Raw genomic sequence first — 15,297 nt, 5'->3', positions numbered from 1 at the left:
GCTTCCTCCATATATGTTGGAAATGTTTAAAGAATCTTTTGTGAAGTGATTTACCCTCTAATTTTTATGAAACTTCTATTTCTTTAATTATCAAAAAGGAAAACGATCCTACTGATTGTGCCTCATACAGACCTATTTCATTATTGATTGTTGATGCTAAGATTCTCTCAAAGATAATGGCCAATCGGTTGGAGAGTGTAGGGGTAAAATCATTTTTAAAGATCAAGCAGGCTTTATAAAGTGTCGTTATTCTTTCTCAAATGTTCGGAGATTATTTAACATTATATATTCGCCTTCTTCTAAAACCCCAAATTGCGTTATATCTTTGAATGCTGAAAATGCATTTGATCGAGTCGAATGGAAATATTTGAATGTTTTAGAAAAATTTGGTTTAGGTATTACTTTTAACAATTGGATTAAAATAATATATAAAGCTCCTATTGCTATTGTTGTCACTAATAACTGTAAGTCTCCTTTTTTTTCAGCTATCACGGGGTACAAGACAAGGTTGTCCATTAAGTCCATTGATATTTAACTTAGTATTAGAACCCTTTGCTATTGGTCTTCGTGAAGCCGAAAATACTCATGGGATTTTTGTGAATGAGACCATGCACAAAATCTGTCTTTACGCTGATGATTTATTGATATATATATATATCGAAACCTGAAAAATCTATTCCTGCTTTGCTAAAATTATTTGTCAAATTTGGAGACTTTTCAGGATATAAAATAAATTTTAGTAAAAGTGAATTATTTCTTTAAAATGAATCTGTATATATGATAATATTCCTTTTAAAGTTACGGATTGTTTCAGATACTTAGGTGTTATAATTACAAAAAAATATAAGGATATTTATAAAGCCAATTTTCCTCCTGTAGTGGACTTTATAAAGTACGCATTTAGTAGATGGAGCCCAGTTACATTTTCACCTATTGGTCGTATTCATGTAGTTAAAATGATGATTTTACCGAAATTATATTTATTTCAGAATATTCCTGTTTTTTGACTAATAAGTTTTTTGATTGGATTGATTTTATTATTCTATCTTTTATTTGGGATAATAAAAGACGAAGAATTGGTCAATGCCATTTGCAAAAGTTGAAAAAGGACGGAGGTCTCGCTTTGCCTAATCTAAGGATGTATTATTGGGCTGTTAATTTGCGGTATATGTCCTTTTGGTTATATGGGGGTTATAGGAATGATCGACCAATTTGGGTAGACCTGGAACTGAGTGCTGTGAAATAGTTTTATTTAACTTCGTTATTAGGAGTTGCTCTACCTAAACAATTAGCTAAAGTTGCCAATTTAAACGTATATCCTGTGGTTAAGCACTCTCTACAGATTTGGATCCAGTTCCACAATTTTTAAGATTAAAAATTTTAAACTTCTTAGTGTAATTTATCGTAATTACTTTTTAAAACATTCTTGGAGTGGTCCAATTTTTTTACTTTGGAAAAATAAAAGTATTAATTCTTTTTTTGGATTTGTTTAAATAAGGCAGATTGATGTCTTTTGAACAATTAGTCGATAATTATTCTCTCTCATATTCACACTTCATAGAATATCTTCATTGTAAACATTTTTACAAACATATTTAAGTAATTTTACTTAGATATTGGAGGCTGACTTGTTAGATACTATTATGAAATGAACCCCTTGATGAAAGGTTCTATTAGAAGAATTTATTATTTATTATTACAATGGGATAAGCGTCCTTAAGATTAAACTGGATAGCGAGAAATAACTCAATTTGACTGTTATATGGGAGGATTGGACACGGATTCTGAAGCTGGTTATCTCTTCGATCTGTGCTAGTCATTCACTGATTCAATTTAAAATTGTACATCGTTACCATTTGACGAAGGAGAGACTTTCTAAATTATTTCCCAATGTTGATAAGTATTGTGATAGGTGTAAATCTGAGATAGCTACACTGACAGATATGTTCTGGTCAGGGTCTATATTAAAACAGTGTTGCAAGTCAGTTTTATCGACAATTTCTAAAACACATAATCAATTTACAGCCTAATAAATTGACTGTGCTTTTTGGAATAATTCCTCAAAATATCCATGGTATTTCTGTGTCTGAACAACATGTTATTGCGATTGTTACATTGATAGCTAGGAGGGCCATCTTGTTGAAATGGAAGGATATTTCAGCTCCTACTTTGTCACAATGGTTTTTCTCAAGTGATGCTGTGTCTTAGCTTGGAGAAAATTAGAAGTCCAACCTTTGAACCTTTATTTGATTTTGAGAAGAGATGGATAGGATGAGACCAGTCGAGAATAATACTATTGGAACAATGTATACTAGACAATGTCTGTTCGGGAGGGTCTAAACTAATCCGGCGGTGGACTGGAACTGGAGTGATCGTGCTGAGGATGAGGGAGTTGGTTCAGAAACAGTGCCAGTGTGTAGTCAGACTCTGAGTGAAGAGAAGCTCATAATAGAACAAAAATGCAGTCAACAGGATACTGCAATGTTAAATGTGACAAAATTGAACACGGTGAACGCAGGACGAAAGGTGTTATACTTCAAAGCGCGCAGTATATGGAATAAGGTTGATGAAATTGTAACAAGTTACAAACTGGCGTGTAAGAAGTTGTGGGTATCACTGAATTGTGGCGGAAAGTAGATTTTAGCTGGGAACTTAACGTCCAAGGATTCACGTTGTATTTTAAGGATAAACAGATAGGCGGATCAGTTGTTGTATATCTGTTGGTAAAAAAAAATGCAATCATATTATCAGAAATAGGTGACATAGTGTCGAAAGTTATTGAATCGTTGTAGGTGGAGTAACAGACTGCAACGGTAAAAAAGACCCTGATGGGAGTAATATACAGACCTCCAAACAATAATAAAGATCTAGTTTGCAAATTCCAATGGGAGATAGAAATTACATGCTAAGCAGACAATGTTTCAATAATACGGGGAATTTAAATATACACGTAGACTGGGAAGACCAGGTTGCTGCGAGATCCCAAGGAAAACCTCCGAGATGGCTTTTGGAACAGCTCTGGTTGAGCCCACTGCGGGATCAGCTGTTCTCGATTCGGTGTTGTGCAATGAACGGAAGTTGTTTGTGGAACTTAAGGTAAAGGAACCCTTCGGGACAAGTGATGATAACATGATAGAATTCACCCCGCAGTTTTGTCTTATGATTTCATACCCCGATCATTTTCAATAGCATTTCAATTTTCTATTTTAAGTCAGCACATTAAAGGTGTTTTCTAATGTTGATTTATGGAAGTTGTGTGTGTGTGTGTGTGTGGAATAGTTAAAAGTTGTTGTCGCTTCTGTATCCGGACGGGCTTCATGTATCGGCCCTGTCTGTAATAATGGACCGGTTTTAATGTAATTGTACGACTCCGACTCTCAGACTGGATCAGGATTCCACTGATACAAATGTAAACACCTTTTATGAGTTGGCATTTTAAAGCGAGAACTTGGTGAATGACGCTTGCCACCTGATTTCACCTGTATCAGTAATCAAACTGAGCTAATCTGCTGCAGGATCCTGTGCTGCGGTCGATAGTTTCTGCTTTCTCGTGACATTGTCGGCTTGAATTTGTTGTTCTTTTGTATTTTATATTGGTTCAGAGTTCACCACCTTGTGTTGCCCCGTTCCTGGGAAAAGGACTCCAACTCTGAGCCAAACCTTCGACGTTTCCTTATCGACATCGACTCTGTTCAGATCGTGGGGATGTCTTCCACAGAGGGTCATGTTCTTCCATTGGTTAACTCTTTCTTCCAAAGTGATAATTTTGTCATTTTTTTCTATATTGTACTTTTATTTAAGTTTAATGGTGCGGTGTCCATATCAGAATTCCACATGCTCGCGTTGATCGCTAAATCCTCTCTTCCTTGATGAAACGTCATCTCTCGAAGTTTCAGCTGACTAGTGCGTGAACTTATTACGTCTGTTATTCCTCTTCCGTCTCTATACGAGGTAACTGCGCTCAAGTGTATGTAGTGTTTTCTAAAAATTTTATCTCAATTGTTATTTTTCTTTATCAGTTTTCCAGATCTGTTTCGAAAAACAAACATAATGTATTTGCAGCAAACCTGTGTGTTGCCTTTGTTATATTTTCACTATTGAGCTCTTTCTGGCGCATTTTCTTAAGCCCTGAAATGATTTATTTCCATTTGTCACACTATGATCCAATTCGTTTGCATTTTGATATCCCAGGTATTTATCTGTTTCATTTCCATCCATCAGGTGTATCGGACATTGCTGCTCTACTCGCTCTATTGTGTTCTATTGTGCTCTACTCGCTTCATTGTGTTTAATGTTCTGCGGTTATCCAGTCCAAATGACATGTGTCTCCAGTGTGGGGCAGAATTAAATAGTTTTTGGTAGTCAACATAACAACATTAAAGCTTTCACATTCATTTGGGCTTGATTTAGAATTTCAGAATCTATTATCAGTTATCTTTACATATTTTCACACCCTCACGGCATACTTTCTGCTCTTCTGTAAGTATATTGTGATTATCTCAGTGAGTATCGAGGAGCTGTGGGATGCATGATGTTACAATTTTATATCCTGCTTTTAAACGGGTAAATGTTTATCAATGATATTACTGCTGCTGCACGTTTTCTTTTCCTTTTGCTCTCAGCTCCGGCTGCTAAAGACAGACAGACAAACTTTATTGATCCCGAGGGAAATTGCGTTTCGTTACAGTCACACCAACCAAGAGTAGTGTAGAAATATAGCAAAATAAAACCATAATTAAATAATAATAAGTAAATTATTCCAAGTGGAAATAAGTCCAGGACCAGCCTATTGGCTCAGGGTATCTGACATTCCGAGGGAGGAGTTGTAAAGTTTGATGGCCACAGGCAGGAATGACTTCCTGTGACGCTCAGTGTTGCATCTCGGTGGAATGAGTCTCTGGCTGAATGTACTCCTGTGCCCAACCAGTACATGATGGAGTGGATGGGAAACATTGTCCAAGATGGCATGCAACTCAGACAGCATCCTCTTTTCAGACACCAACCTCAGAGAGTCCACTTCAACCCCCCACAACATCACTGGTCTTACGAATGAGTTTGTTGATTCTGTTAGTGCCTGCTACCCTCAGCCTGCTGCCCCAGCACACAACAGCAAACATGACAGCACTGGTCACCACATCAGACACTCCCTCCCTTCCCATTACATCCCCTCCCTTCCCATCCCATGTTCCCCTCCCTCCACGTCCCATCACTTTCCCTCCCTCCCTGTCCCATCATTCCCATTCTCTTCCTGTCGTTTCACTCCTCCTTACACCGGCTTTACCTTCTCCATGTCGGCCTCCAGTTTGTGACAGAAACTTTCGCCCCTCCCCTCTCCGTCCCCTATTGAGTCAGTGCCTTCGCCACGCTCACCGTCTCATCAGTCCACTCCTCGTCCCGTCACTCCTCTTCCTCCCAAACCCCTCACCCCTCCTCCCCAAAACCCTCATGTATATGTGTATGTGTGAATATCTGAGATATATACATGTTTATTCAATGACAAAATCATTAGAATTAAAACATATATACAATACCCAAGACGATAGAAAACACAAATTAAAATACTGTTATTACAATCAATAATACACGCGATCCCGGGATTGCATCCATGTTCCTTCGCCATAGATTCTGAGTGTGACAGTGGCCATTGTAAGTCAGTGTCTCACTCCATCCCTGGCGGCCACATCAACCAAGCATTCGCCCATTTTAAATCAGCGCGACCCTCGTGCTCACTTCTACCAAAGCCGCCACTCCCTCCCCAGCGGCCATTTCAAGTGAAGCGTCGGCCATTTGAGGTCAACGTGTCCTTCACTCCTTCTCTGCCGCTCACTTTAACCAAGGCGTCGCTTCCTCCTTGGTTCCGTTTCAACCTTCCGGAACGGGGTCTCTGCCTTTGTCTCAACAGAATAAACGATGGTGACAGCCGTTTTCAATCGGAGTGTCAGCCCCTGCCTTCCTGGCGCTCATGTTAAACAAGGTATCACAAACCCTAAACTGCCCCGTCAGACAGTTTAAGTGAAGCGGCGGCTATTTTATGTCAGTTCGTCATTCTGTCCCATTAGATCATTTTACATCGACCCATTACCCCTTCTCTCTTCCCAATGCGCCACTCTCTCCATTTCGGCCATTTTACCCGGTGCGTCTCTCCCTCCTGTTGGTCATTTGAAGTCTGTCCATCACTCTCTCCCCGTCGGCCATTGTAACCAAGGACTCAGGGACTACTTCAGGTCGGGCCGCCACTCCCTCTAATTTGTCAACTCCTGGTGTCCATTTTCTCTCAGAGTATCCCTCCCTCCCTGCTGATTATTTTCAATGTGCGAGTCACCCCCTCCCTGGTGACAGCGTTATGTCCGCGCGTCACTCTCTCCCTAGTTATGATTTATAGTCTGGCTTTAATCCAGAATCCTATTTTTAATTATCAAAAGTAACTCCCTCCCTGTTGATAATTTTCACTCAGCGTGTCATCCCCACCCTGTCGGTCATTTTACATCTGCCTGGCACTCCCACCGTCTTGTCAGTGTGTCACTCCTTCTCTGCCGGCCCTGAGAAACAAGGTGACCATGGCCATCTTAATTCCGCCCATCGCTCCATGGGCCCATTGTCACTCAGCCCATCACTTCCCCCCCCAGACCACTTTCAGTCAACCTTTCACTCCCTCCCCAGTGACCATTCTAAATCCTTCTGTCGTTCCCTCCCTATTCACCATTTTCAATCAGGAAACCCTCGCAGGACAGACACTCTCGACCACCCTCCACTCGATTGCGCGGACTGTGTATCACAAATAATAAATATATCACCAACAACAGAGACCGATCCGACATCCTTATCTCGGATCCTGTGCGACATCACTCCGAGTGTCGTGGAGAGAGGAGGATACAGACACCAGGAAACGTGTGGTAATATTCCCGGTGACGATACAGAGACCCAACACCGTGCGCGGTAATACTCTTGGTGTAGAGACTGAGATCGGGAACCGTCTCTGGCAAAATTCCCAGTTTGGGGTTTGGAGACCGGGAACCGTACCCTGTGTAATTTCCTGTGTGCTCTGTGAACACGGGGAACCGGGCGCAATGAATCTCCCGGTGTGGGGAAACGGAAACCATAAAACTCTCTCACACGCACCCCACCCCCACCCCCGCCATTTTCAGGAAGGCATGCCGAAGTTCCTTCAGTCTGATCATATCCACCGTCTCTGCCAGAATTTAGAACATCGTCATTTGTACAAAGTCGTCAATATCCTCATGACCCTCGACTTTCCTTGTAACTAATGAACCATCGGCGTTTTCGTGAAATTCCCTAAACGCAGCCCTGAGTTCTGTCAAACACGGAATTTGGGCGTCGCGGCCAATTACCAGGTTCACAGACCCGTTGGAAATGAACTGGAAGGTGGGAGTGAAAGGGAAGAGCTGGGTCCCATTTGGAGTGAACGGGAAGGGGTGGCATCCAGTTGGAACCTTCGGACGGTAGGAGTGAATGGGAAACAGTGCAGACGGTGGGGGTAAATGAGAAGGGGTCATCCGGTTGGCAGGCAAACGGTGGGAGTTAATGGGAAAGGGCGGAGCCCACTGGGAGGCAAACGGTGGGAGTGAATGGAAGGGGTGGGATCCGTTGGGCGTTTGGACGATGCAAGCGACTGGGTAGGGGTACGTCCCGTTAGGAATGCGGATGGGTGGAGCGAATGGGAAAGATTGGCATTTGATTGGGATCGCAGTCCATGTGAGTGGACAGGAAGGGACAGGGTCCTGTGAGGAGTGCGGACCGTGGGAGAGGACGGGAAGGGGTGGAGTCACGTTTTGCAAAATTATCCTCAACTTCAATTTCATCCTGGGTGACTTCATGACCCGAGAGGTCAAATGTGATTGTTAACCGCTATGGTTATGATTCCCATTTGTACTCCCCTGCCCGTTTGTGCACCCTCCCACCCTCTCCTAGTCTGTGAACACTGCATTACTCCTCGTCTCTGTGCCCACTTCTACATATATTCATCGTGTGTGTGAGTGTGTGTGGTTCCCTGTGCTGTAGTTCCAAGGTGAACACAGTGAGAGTCTCCTTTGTAATCTGATTCAACTCGAGAACTCAGTTGATATATCTCACACTTTTTTTCGTGTCTGACTCCAGGAGTTTGTGATGGGACAGTGCGGAGGGATCTTCACTTTGTGTCTGACCTCGTGAGTGTGTAATAGGATGATGCAGAGGGAACTACACTCTGTGCCTGACCCCAGGAGTGTGTCATTGGATGGTGAGGAGGGAGAAAACCTCTGTGTCTGACGCCAATATTCCATCCCACATCCCTCTCATACTCAGGACCTCAGTGGACTCAAGTTGATTTTATCTGTCTGCGGGGGGCAGGCGGGGGTGAGTTAACCAGGAAGGGGGCTGGGTAGAGATGAGTTCCAGGGCAACCAGACTCTGCTAGTCTGACCTCCCTCAGCCTGGTGCTGAGACGCTACTGTGTCAGCATGAGCTCCGACCCACTGTTGCGGTGCACAGGGTGCGGGGGGCAGCAGAAATAAAACTCGAGTCCGGCACCAGGACAGGAAGTTACAGCGGTTTATTGGTTTGATCATGACAAATGTAAATTAAACGATGTGTGAGCTGCTGACGTGCGGGTATAAATAAGCTGCTCCTGACTCACTCACAGTCACACAATTAACCGACCAGTGGCAACGAGTGACAGTTTGAATAATCAGTCCCATTTCTCACCGTCACTCTGCATCGGGGAACCGATGTTTATAAAATCACACTTCAGGACAGTGACCGAGATCGCTACAGATCCAGGGTCACTCCTGAGGGATTTGTCAATTTAACATCATTATATCGGCCAGGCTGCAGAATGCACTGTCTTCAGCAAAGGGAGCAAAAGGTTTCTCTCCTGGGATAATCCCACCCCGGGACACTGGTGTCCCAGACTGAGCCCCTGCCCCTGGGCCCTTCCTGTCTGTGTAATTCCCCGGGGTCTCACGAGAGGGAGTCACAAACCTGCATATCCAGCGGAAGCTGTGCTGCAGGACAACAGGCGGAAATACGTCACTGCGGGACCGCATCCGATGTAACCGAGCGCAAGACTGGAGCTGGTTCCGTTAAAACCGTTGGGAATTACCCCGGCGCGCAGTCATTAAAGGTAATGGCAGGAGTTAAAGGGGAGGGCGGGTGTTAAATTGGAGGGGGGAGTTAGAGGGCAGGGAATCGGCCAAAGTGTACCTAAGCCCCGGGTGGTGATGTTCACACTTCCAGCTGTTCACAGATACACTCTCAGTCTGGGTCTGACTCTCCGCAGAGATCCCGCTTCCTTCCTCCCGGTCTCACTGAACCGATTCCACCACAGCCTGAAACAGATGGGAGAATAAAGATGAAATAAACAGATTACACAACAGTGACAGTAACAGGGGACCGGGGTTAATGTTTCAACAACACTCACAGACAAATATCACCTGAAAACCCGAGGATCTGCTAATATTTTATCACATTGAACATTGACTCAAACACTCACACAATCTGCTCCAGATTCGGGAGGGTCAGTATGAGGCGGCGGAGAGCGGGGACAGATCGGTCTGTCAGCAAGTTGAATCCCAAGTCCAGCTCCTTCAGTGATGGGTTTGTACTGAGAGCGGAGGCGAGATCTTCAGCACCAGAATCTGTGAGATCGACAAACTCCAGCCTGGAGATGAGAGAGAGTGTGGGTGAAGGATACAGAGAGACAGGAGACGGTACAAATCCCCAGTGTTTATCAGTAACACATTTACTGATCACATTAATGTTCAGTGTCAGACACCCAGTGACTGTAAACACAATCTCCCACAGCCTGGTACTTACCACAGTTTCTGTATTTTACACTCCGGGTTCATCAGAGCCACAGACACCAGTTTCACTCCTGAATCTCCCAGTTGATTACCACCCAGGTTCAGCTCCATCAGTGATGTGTTTGTACTGAGAGCGGAGGCGAAATCCTCGGCACCAGAGTCCATGAGACCAACATCCCTCAGCCTGGAGATGGGAGAGAGTGAGGATGAAGGACACAGAGAGACAGGAGACGGTACAAATCCCCAGTGTTTATCAGTAACACAATTACTGATCACATTAATGTTCAGTGTCAGACACCCAGTGACTGTAAACACAATCTCCCACAGTCTGGTACTTACCACAGTTTCTGTATTTTACACTCCGGGTTCCTCAGAGCCGCAGACACCAGTTTCACTCCTGAATCTCCCAGTTTATTACCACCTAGTCTAAACACAAACAGACAGATTGATGAACAAAGTGATTCAAACCGTGGGTCTGAGGGAATTTCTCTCACTCTGATATTTCAGGAAACATTAAACCCTTCAGTAAATCACTGATTGAAGTTCCCATCACTGTCAATATCCCTCACTGTCCAGCTACAGGTGATTCACCGGATGTCAGTAATATTGTCTGTCGGTGTGACACTGTAAATTCCAGATATTCTGTCCCATTCCCCGATGGAGAGAAAAGTGTTCCTGACAGAAATGCAGAAATGTCAATGGGACACAATGAAATAGAGCCAACCGAGCTAAAGGGATGGGGAAGAGAGATACCACAGGACGTCAGATGGACGAGTGAACCAAAAGCATGAAGGGGGATGTGGAAGAGAGTTCCAACAGCAGGAATGTATTGGGAAGAGTGATCCCATAGGATGAAAGGGGATGGGAAAAGAGATGCCACAGGAGCAAAGGGGGTGCAGAAGAGAGATCCCACAGGAAGAGGAGGGATGGGGAAGAGAGATCATACGAGAGGATGGGGGATGCGTAGGAGAGATACCTCAGGAGGAATGGGGATGCGAAAGAGAGATCCCACAGGAGGAAAGGGGATGGGGAAAAGAGATCCCAAGCAGGAGGTTGATGGGGAAGAGAGATTCCACAGATGGAAGATGTATGTGGAAGAGAGATCCCACAGGATGAAGGTGGATGCTCAGGAGAGATCCAACAGTTGGAAGGAAGGGGTGTGGGAACAGAGAGGCCAGTGGACGAAAGGGGGATGGGAAAGCGAGATCTCACAGTTGGATTGCTACCTGTGCCACGTGCTAGTGAGGTTAGAAATAGGAAGATAATGCAGCTAAATACATGGCTGAGGGGATGGTGCACGAGGAGGGGTTCATGTTTCTGGACAATTGGGCTTTCTTCCAGGGGAGCTGGGACCAGTTTGAATTGGACAGTTTGCACCTGAACTAGAGGGGACTAACATCCTTGCCGGTAGGTTAGCAAGTTCTGCTCCCGGGGTTTTAAACAAGGTTGCAGGGGGAGGGGAACCAGAGTGTTAGAGCAGATAGTGAGGTGGAGGAGGATAAGGGTCATGCGAGGACTGCTTGTATAGACAGATATCAAAGGTTTGTACGTGACAGAATTGTTCTCAGGTGCATTTATTTCAATGCAAGGAGTACTGTAAGTAAGGCAGATGAGCTTACGTCGTGGATTGGCACATGGGATTACTGCATTATTGCTATTAGTGAGACTTGGTTGCAGGAGGGGAAGGACTGGCAGCTTCATATTCTGAGGTTACGTTGTTTCAGACGTGATAGAGGGGGAGGGATGAAAGGGGGAGGAGTGGCATTACTAGTCAGGGGAATATCACAGCTGTGCGTAGACGGGACAGCCCGGAGGGCTCGTCTACAGAGGCCATATGGGTGGAGTTGAGGAACGGGAAAGGTGTGACCACACTAATAGGGTTGTATTATAGACAACCCAATAGGCAGAGAGAATCGGAGAAGCAAATCTGTAGAGAGGTAGCAGACCAATGTAAGAAACAGAAAGTTGTAATCGTGGGGGATTTTAACTTTCCACATATTGACTGGGACTCCCACTCTGCGAAAGGGTTAGATGGCATGGAGTTTGTCAATTATTCTGAAAAGTTTTTAAAATCAAAATATTGAGGTACCAAAGATAGAGGGTGCAGTACCTGATCTCCTATTAGGGAACCAGACAGGTCAGTTGACAGAAATATGTGTAAGCAAATATTTTGGGTCCAGTGACCAGAATGTCATTAGTTTCAAGATAATTATGGATAAGGACAGGACTGGTCCACCAGTTAAGTATCTGAATTCGAGAAGGGCCAATTTTATGGAAATGAGAGAGGATCTGGGAAGAGTGGATTGGGATAAGTTGTTTTCTGGCAAGGATGTGTTCAGTAAGTGGAACGCCTTCAAGAGTGAAATTTTGAGAGTGCAGAGTTTGCATGTTCCTGCCAGGATTAAAGGCAAAGTTAACAGGCAGAGGGAACCTTGGTTTTCAAGGGATAGTGGTGATCTGGTTAAGTAGGTGATTAGCAGGTATAGGAAACAAGGAACAAATGAGGTACTTGAAGTGTATAGAAAATGTAAGGGAATACTAACGAAGAAAAATCAGTAAGGAAAAAAGAAGACATGAGGTTGCGTTGGCAGATCATGTGAAGGTAAACCCGAAGGGTTTCTACAAGTATATTAAGTGTGAAAGGATAGTAAAGGACAAAATTGCTCCCCTAGAAGATCAGAGTGGTCGTCTACGTGTGGTGCCTCATGAGATGGGGGAGATCTTAAACAGTTCTTTGCATTAATGTTTACTCAGGAACCTGGCATAGCGGATATGGAATTAAGGGAAACAACCAGTAGTGTCATGGAACATATAGAGATTAAAGAGGAGAAGCTGCTTGCTGCATTACGGTGAATAAAGGTAGATAAATCCCCGGGCCTGACATGATATTTTCTCGGACCTTGAGAGAGACTAGTGTAGAAATTGCAGGGCCCCTGGCAGAAATATTCAAAATGTCCTTAGCCACGGGTGCGGTGCCAGAGGATTGGAGGGTAGCTCATGTTGTTCCGTTGTTTGAAAAAGGCTCCAAAAGTTCACCAGGTAATTACAGGCCAGTGAGCCTGACATCAGTCGTAGGTAAATTATCAGAAGGTGTTCTGAGAGATCGGACATACAAGGATTTGGACAGCCAAGGGCTGATTAAAGATAGTCAGCATGGCTTTGTTCATGGTAGATCATGTTTAATGAATCCTGTAGAGTTTTTCGAGGAGGTTACCAAGAATGCATATGAAGGAAAGGCTGTGGATGTTGTCTACATTGACTTTTGTAAGGGCTTTGACAAGGTCCCACATAAGACGTTAGTTCTAAAAGTCCGGACACTTGCTATCCATGGAGAGGTTGTAAACTGGATTCGAAATTGGCTGTGTGGGAGAAGACAGAGAGTGGTAGTAGATGATTGCTTCTCAGACTGGAGGCCTGTGACTAGTGGTGTGTCTCAGGGATCTGTGCTGGGACTATTGTTGTTTGTTGTCTGTATCAATGATCTAGATGATAATGTGATAAATTGGATCAGCAGGTTTGTGGATGACACTAAGATTGGAAGCGTTGTGGACAGCGAGGAAGGCTTTCAAAGCTTGCAGACGGATGTGGACCAATTGGAAGAATGGGCCAGAAAATGGCAGATGGAATTTAATTCAGACAAGTGTGAGGTGTTCCATTTTGGAAGGACAAATCAAGCTACAACATTCACGATAAATGGTAGGGCACTGAAGAGTGCAGATGAACAAAAGGATCTGGGGGGTTCCGATACATAAGTCCCTGAAAGTGGCTTCACAGGTGGACAGGGTTGTAAAGAAGGCTTTTGGCATTCTGGCGTTCATAAATCAAAATTGAGTTTAGGAGTTGGAATATTATGGTGAGGTTGTATAAGTCATTGGTAAGGCCAAATTTGAAGTATTGTGTGCAGTTCTGATCACCTAACTACAGGAAGGATATCAGTAAGGTTAAACAAGTGCAGAGAAGATTTACTAGGATGTTGCCGGGTCTTCAGGAGTTGAGTTACAAGGAAGGATTGAGCAGGTTAGGACTTTATTCCTTGGAGCATAGAAGAATGAGGGGAGATTTGATAGAGGTTTACAAAATTATGAGGGTATAGACAGGGTAAATGTGAATAGGCTCTTTCCACATAGATTAGCAGAGATAAATTACAGGAGGACGGCTTCAGGGTGAAAGGGGAAATGTTTAGGGGTAAATTCTTCACAGAGGGTGGTGAGAGTGTGGAATGAGCTGCCATCTGATGTGGAAAATGTGGACTCACTCTTAAGCTTTAAGAATAAATTGGATAGATACATGGATGGGAGAGGTCTGGAGGGTTATGGACTGGGTGCAGGTCAATGGGACTCGCGGAATACGGTTTTGGTACAGACTAGAAGGTCCAAAAGGCTTGTTTTCTCTGCTGTAGTGTTCTGTGATTTTATGATTCTATGGTGAGGAGAGTTCACAAAGGCAAAAGACGGGTGGGGATGGGGAAGAGAGATCCCACAGGAGGAAGGGGATGGGGAAGAGAGATCCCACAGGAAGAAGGGGGATATAGAGAGAGATTAAACAGGATGAAGGGGGAAGGGGTTAAGAGATCGGCCAGGAGGAAGAGGGATGTGCAAGAGAGTTCCCACAGGAGGATGTGGGATTGGGAAGAGAAATCTCACAAGAGGAAGGGGGGCGGGGAAGAGAAATTCAACAGGACAATGGGGCATGCCAAAGAGAGATCCGACAGGAGGAAAGGGTATGGGGAAGAGAATTCCAACAGCAGGAAGGGATAGGGAAGAGAAATCCATAGAAGGAAGGGGGATGGGGAAGAGCGATCTCACAGGAGCAAGGGGGATGGGGAAGAGAGATCCCACAGGAGGAAGAGGGATGGGGAAGAGTGATCCCACAAAAGGAAGGGGGATAAGGAAGAGAGATCTCACAGGAAGGGTGGTGGGGTGTGTGGACAAGACATCCCACAGGAGGATGAGGAAAGAGTAATAGAGAGTCCACGGGAGGAATGGGGATGGGGGCGAGATTCCAAAGAATGGAAGGGGGATTGGGATGAGAGGTCCTACAGGAGGATTCCAAGGGTAAATTATAATCCTACAAGACGAGAGGACGCAGACATTTTTTGTATGTGTGTGTTGGGTCTGAACAGAGGCCCAGAGGAGATGTGCCCTCGCTCTTTGCGTATCTGGAAGTGAGCAAAGTCACACACGGGGAAGGGCAGTGGGAGGACAATCTCACAATGGTATTTCTTTCCTTCTCACTGGGACAGTCTGCTAACCGTCTCTTGTCCCTCACCGGGAAGGGGGTGTGACTCTCTGACCCACCTGCTGCAGTCAGTGTCGGTCTGGGTGTCAGTAACAGTGAGAAGGAACATTGTCAATGGACGTGTCACAGGCAGCGAGAAACACGGCCATTCCTGTGATTTACTACCATTCAACCAATGGCCGTTGTTCACTGATCTGATGAAGTCTCCAACATCCCTTCACAAGGAACCACAGAACCCTCCCGTCCTTGGGGAATTACAGAC

At 44.5% G+C, this 15,297-nt stretch overlaps 1 protein-coding gene across 6 annotated transcripts in view; it reads right to left on the bottom strand.

Annotated features, from left to right (window-relative positions):
- The window catches only part of LOC132386579 (NACHT, LRR and PYD domains-containing protein 3-like), a 203,367-nt gene that overhangs the window by 127,818 nt on the left and 60,252 nt on the right, over positions 1–15,297 (bottom strand). For 5 of the 6 annotated variants that reach the window (XM_059958864.1, XM_059958868.1, XM_059958866.1 and 2 more), the window contains 4 exons: positions 10,137–10,223; positions 9,811–9,981; positions 9,488–9,655; positions 5,471–9,323 (listed from right to left, as the gene is read on the bottom strand). The exons of the other annotated variant lie outside the window; for it this stretch is intronic. In XM_059958864.1, the coding sequence (XP_059814847.1) occupies positions 9,236–9,323; positions 9,488–9,655; positions 9,811–9,981; positions 10,137–10,223 (514 nt within the window). In that variant the 3' untranslated portion in view covers positions 5,471–9,235. Of the gene's footprint in view, positions 1–5,470; positions 9,324–9,487; positions 9,656–9,810; positions 9,982–10,136; positions 10,224–15,297 lie in introns of those variants that run through there. 6 annotated transcript variants of the gene reach the window in all.

The sequence above is a fragment of the Hypanus sabinus genome, unplaced genomic scaffold (assembly GCF_030144855.1).
Source record: "Hypanus sabinus isolate sHypSab1 unplaced genomic scaffold, sHypSab1.hap1 scaffold_122, whole genome shotgun sequence".
NCBI lineage: Eukaryota > Metazoa > Chordata > Chondrichthyes > Myliobatiformes > Dasyatidae > Hypanus > Hypanus sabinus.
The sequence above is the reverse complement of the archived record's forward strand: the minus strand, read 5'-3'. Positions and strand labels throughout refer to the sequence as shown.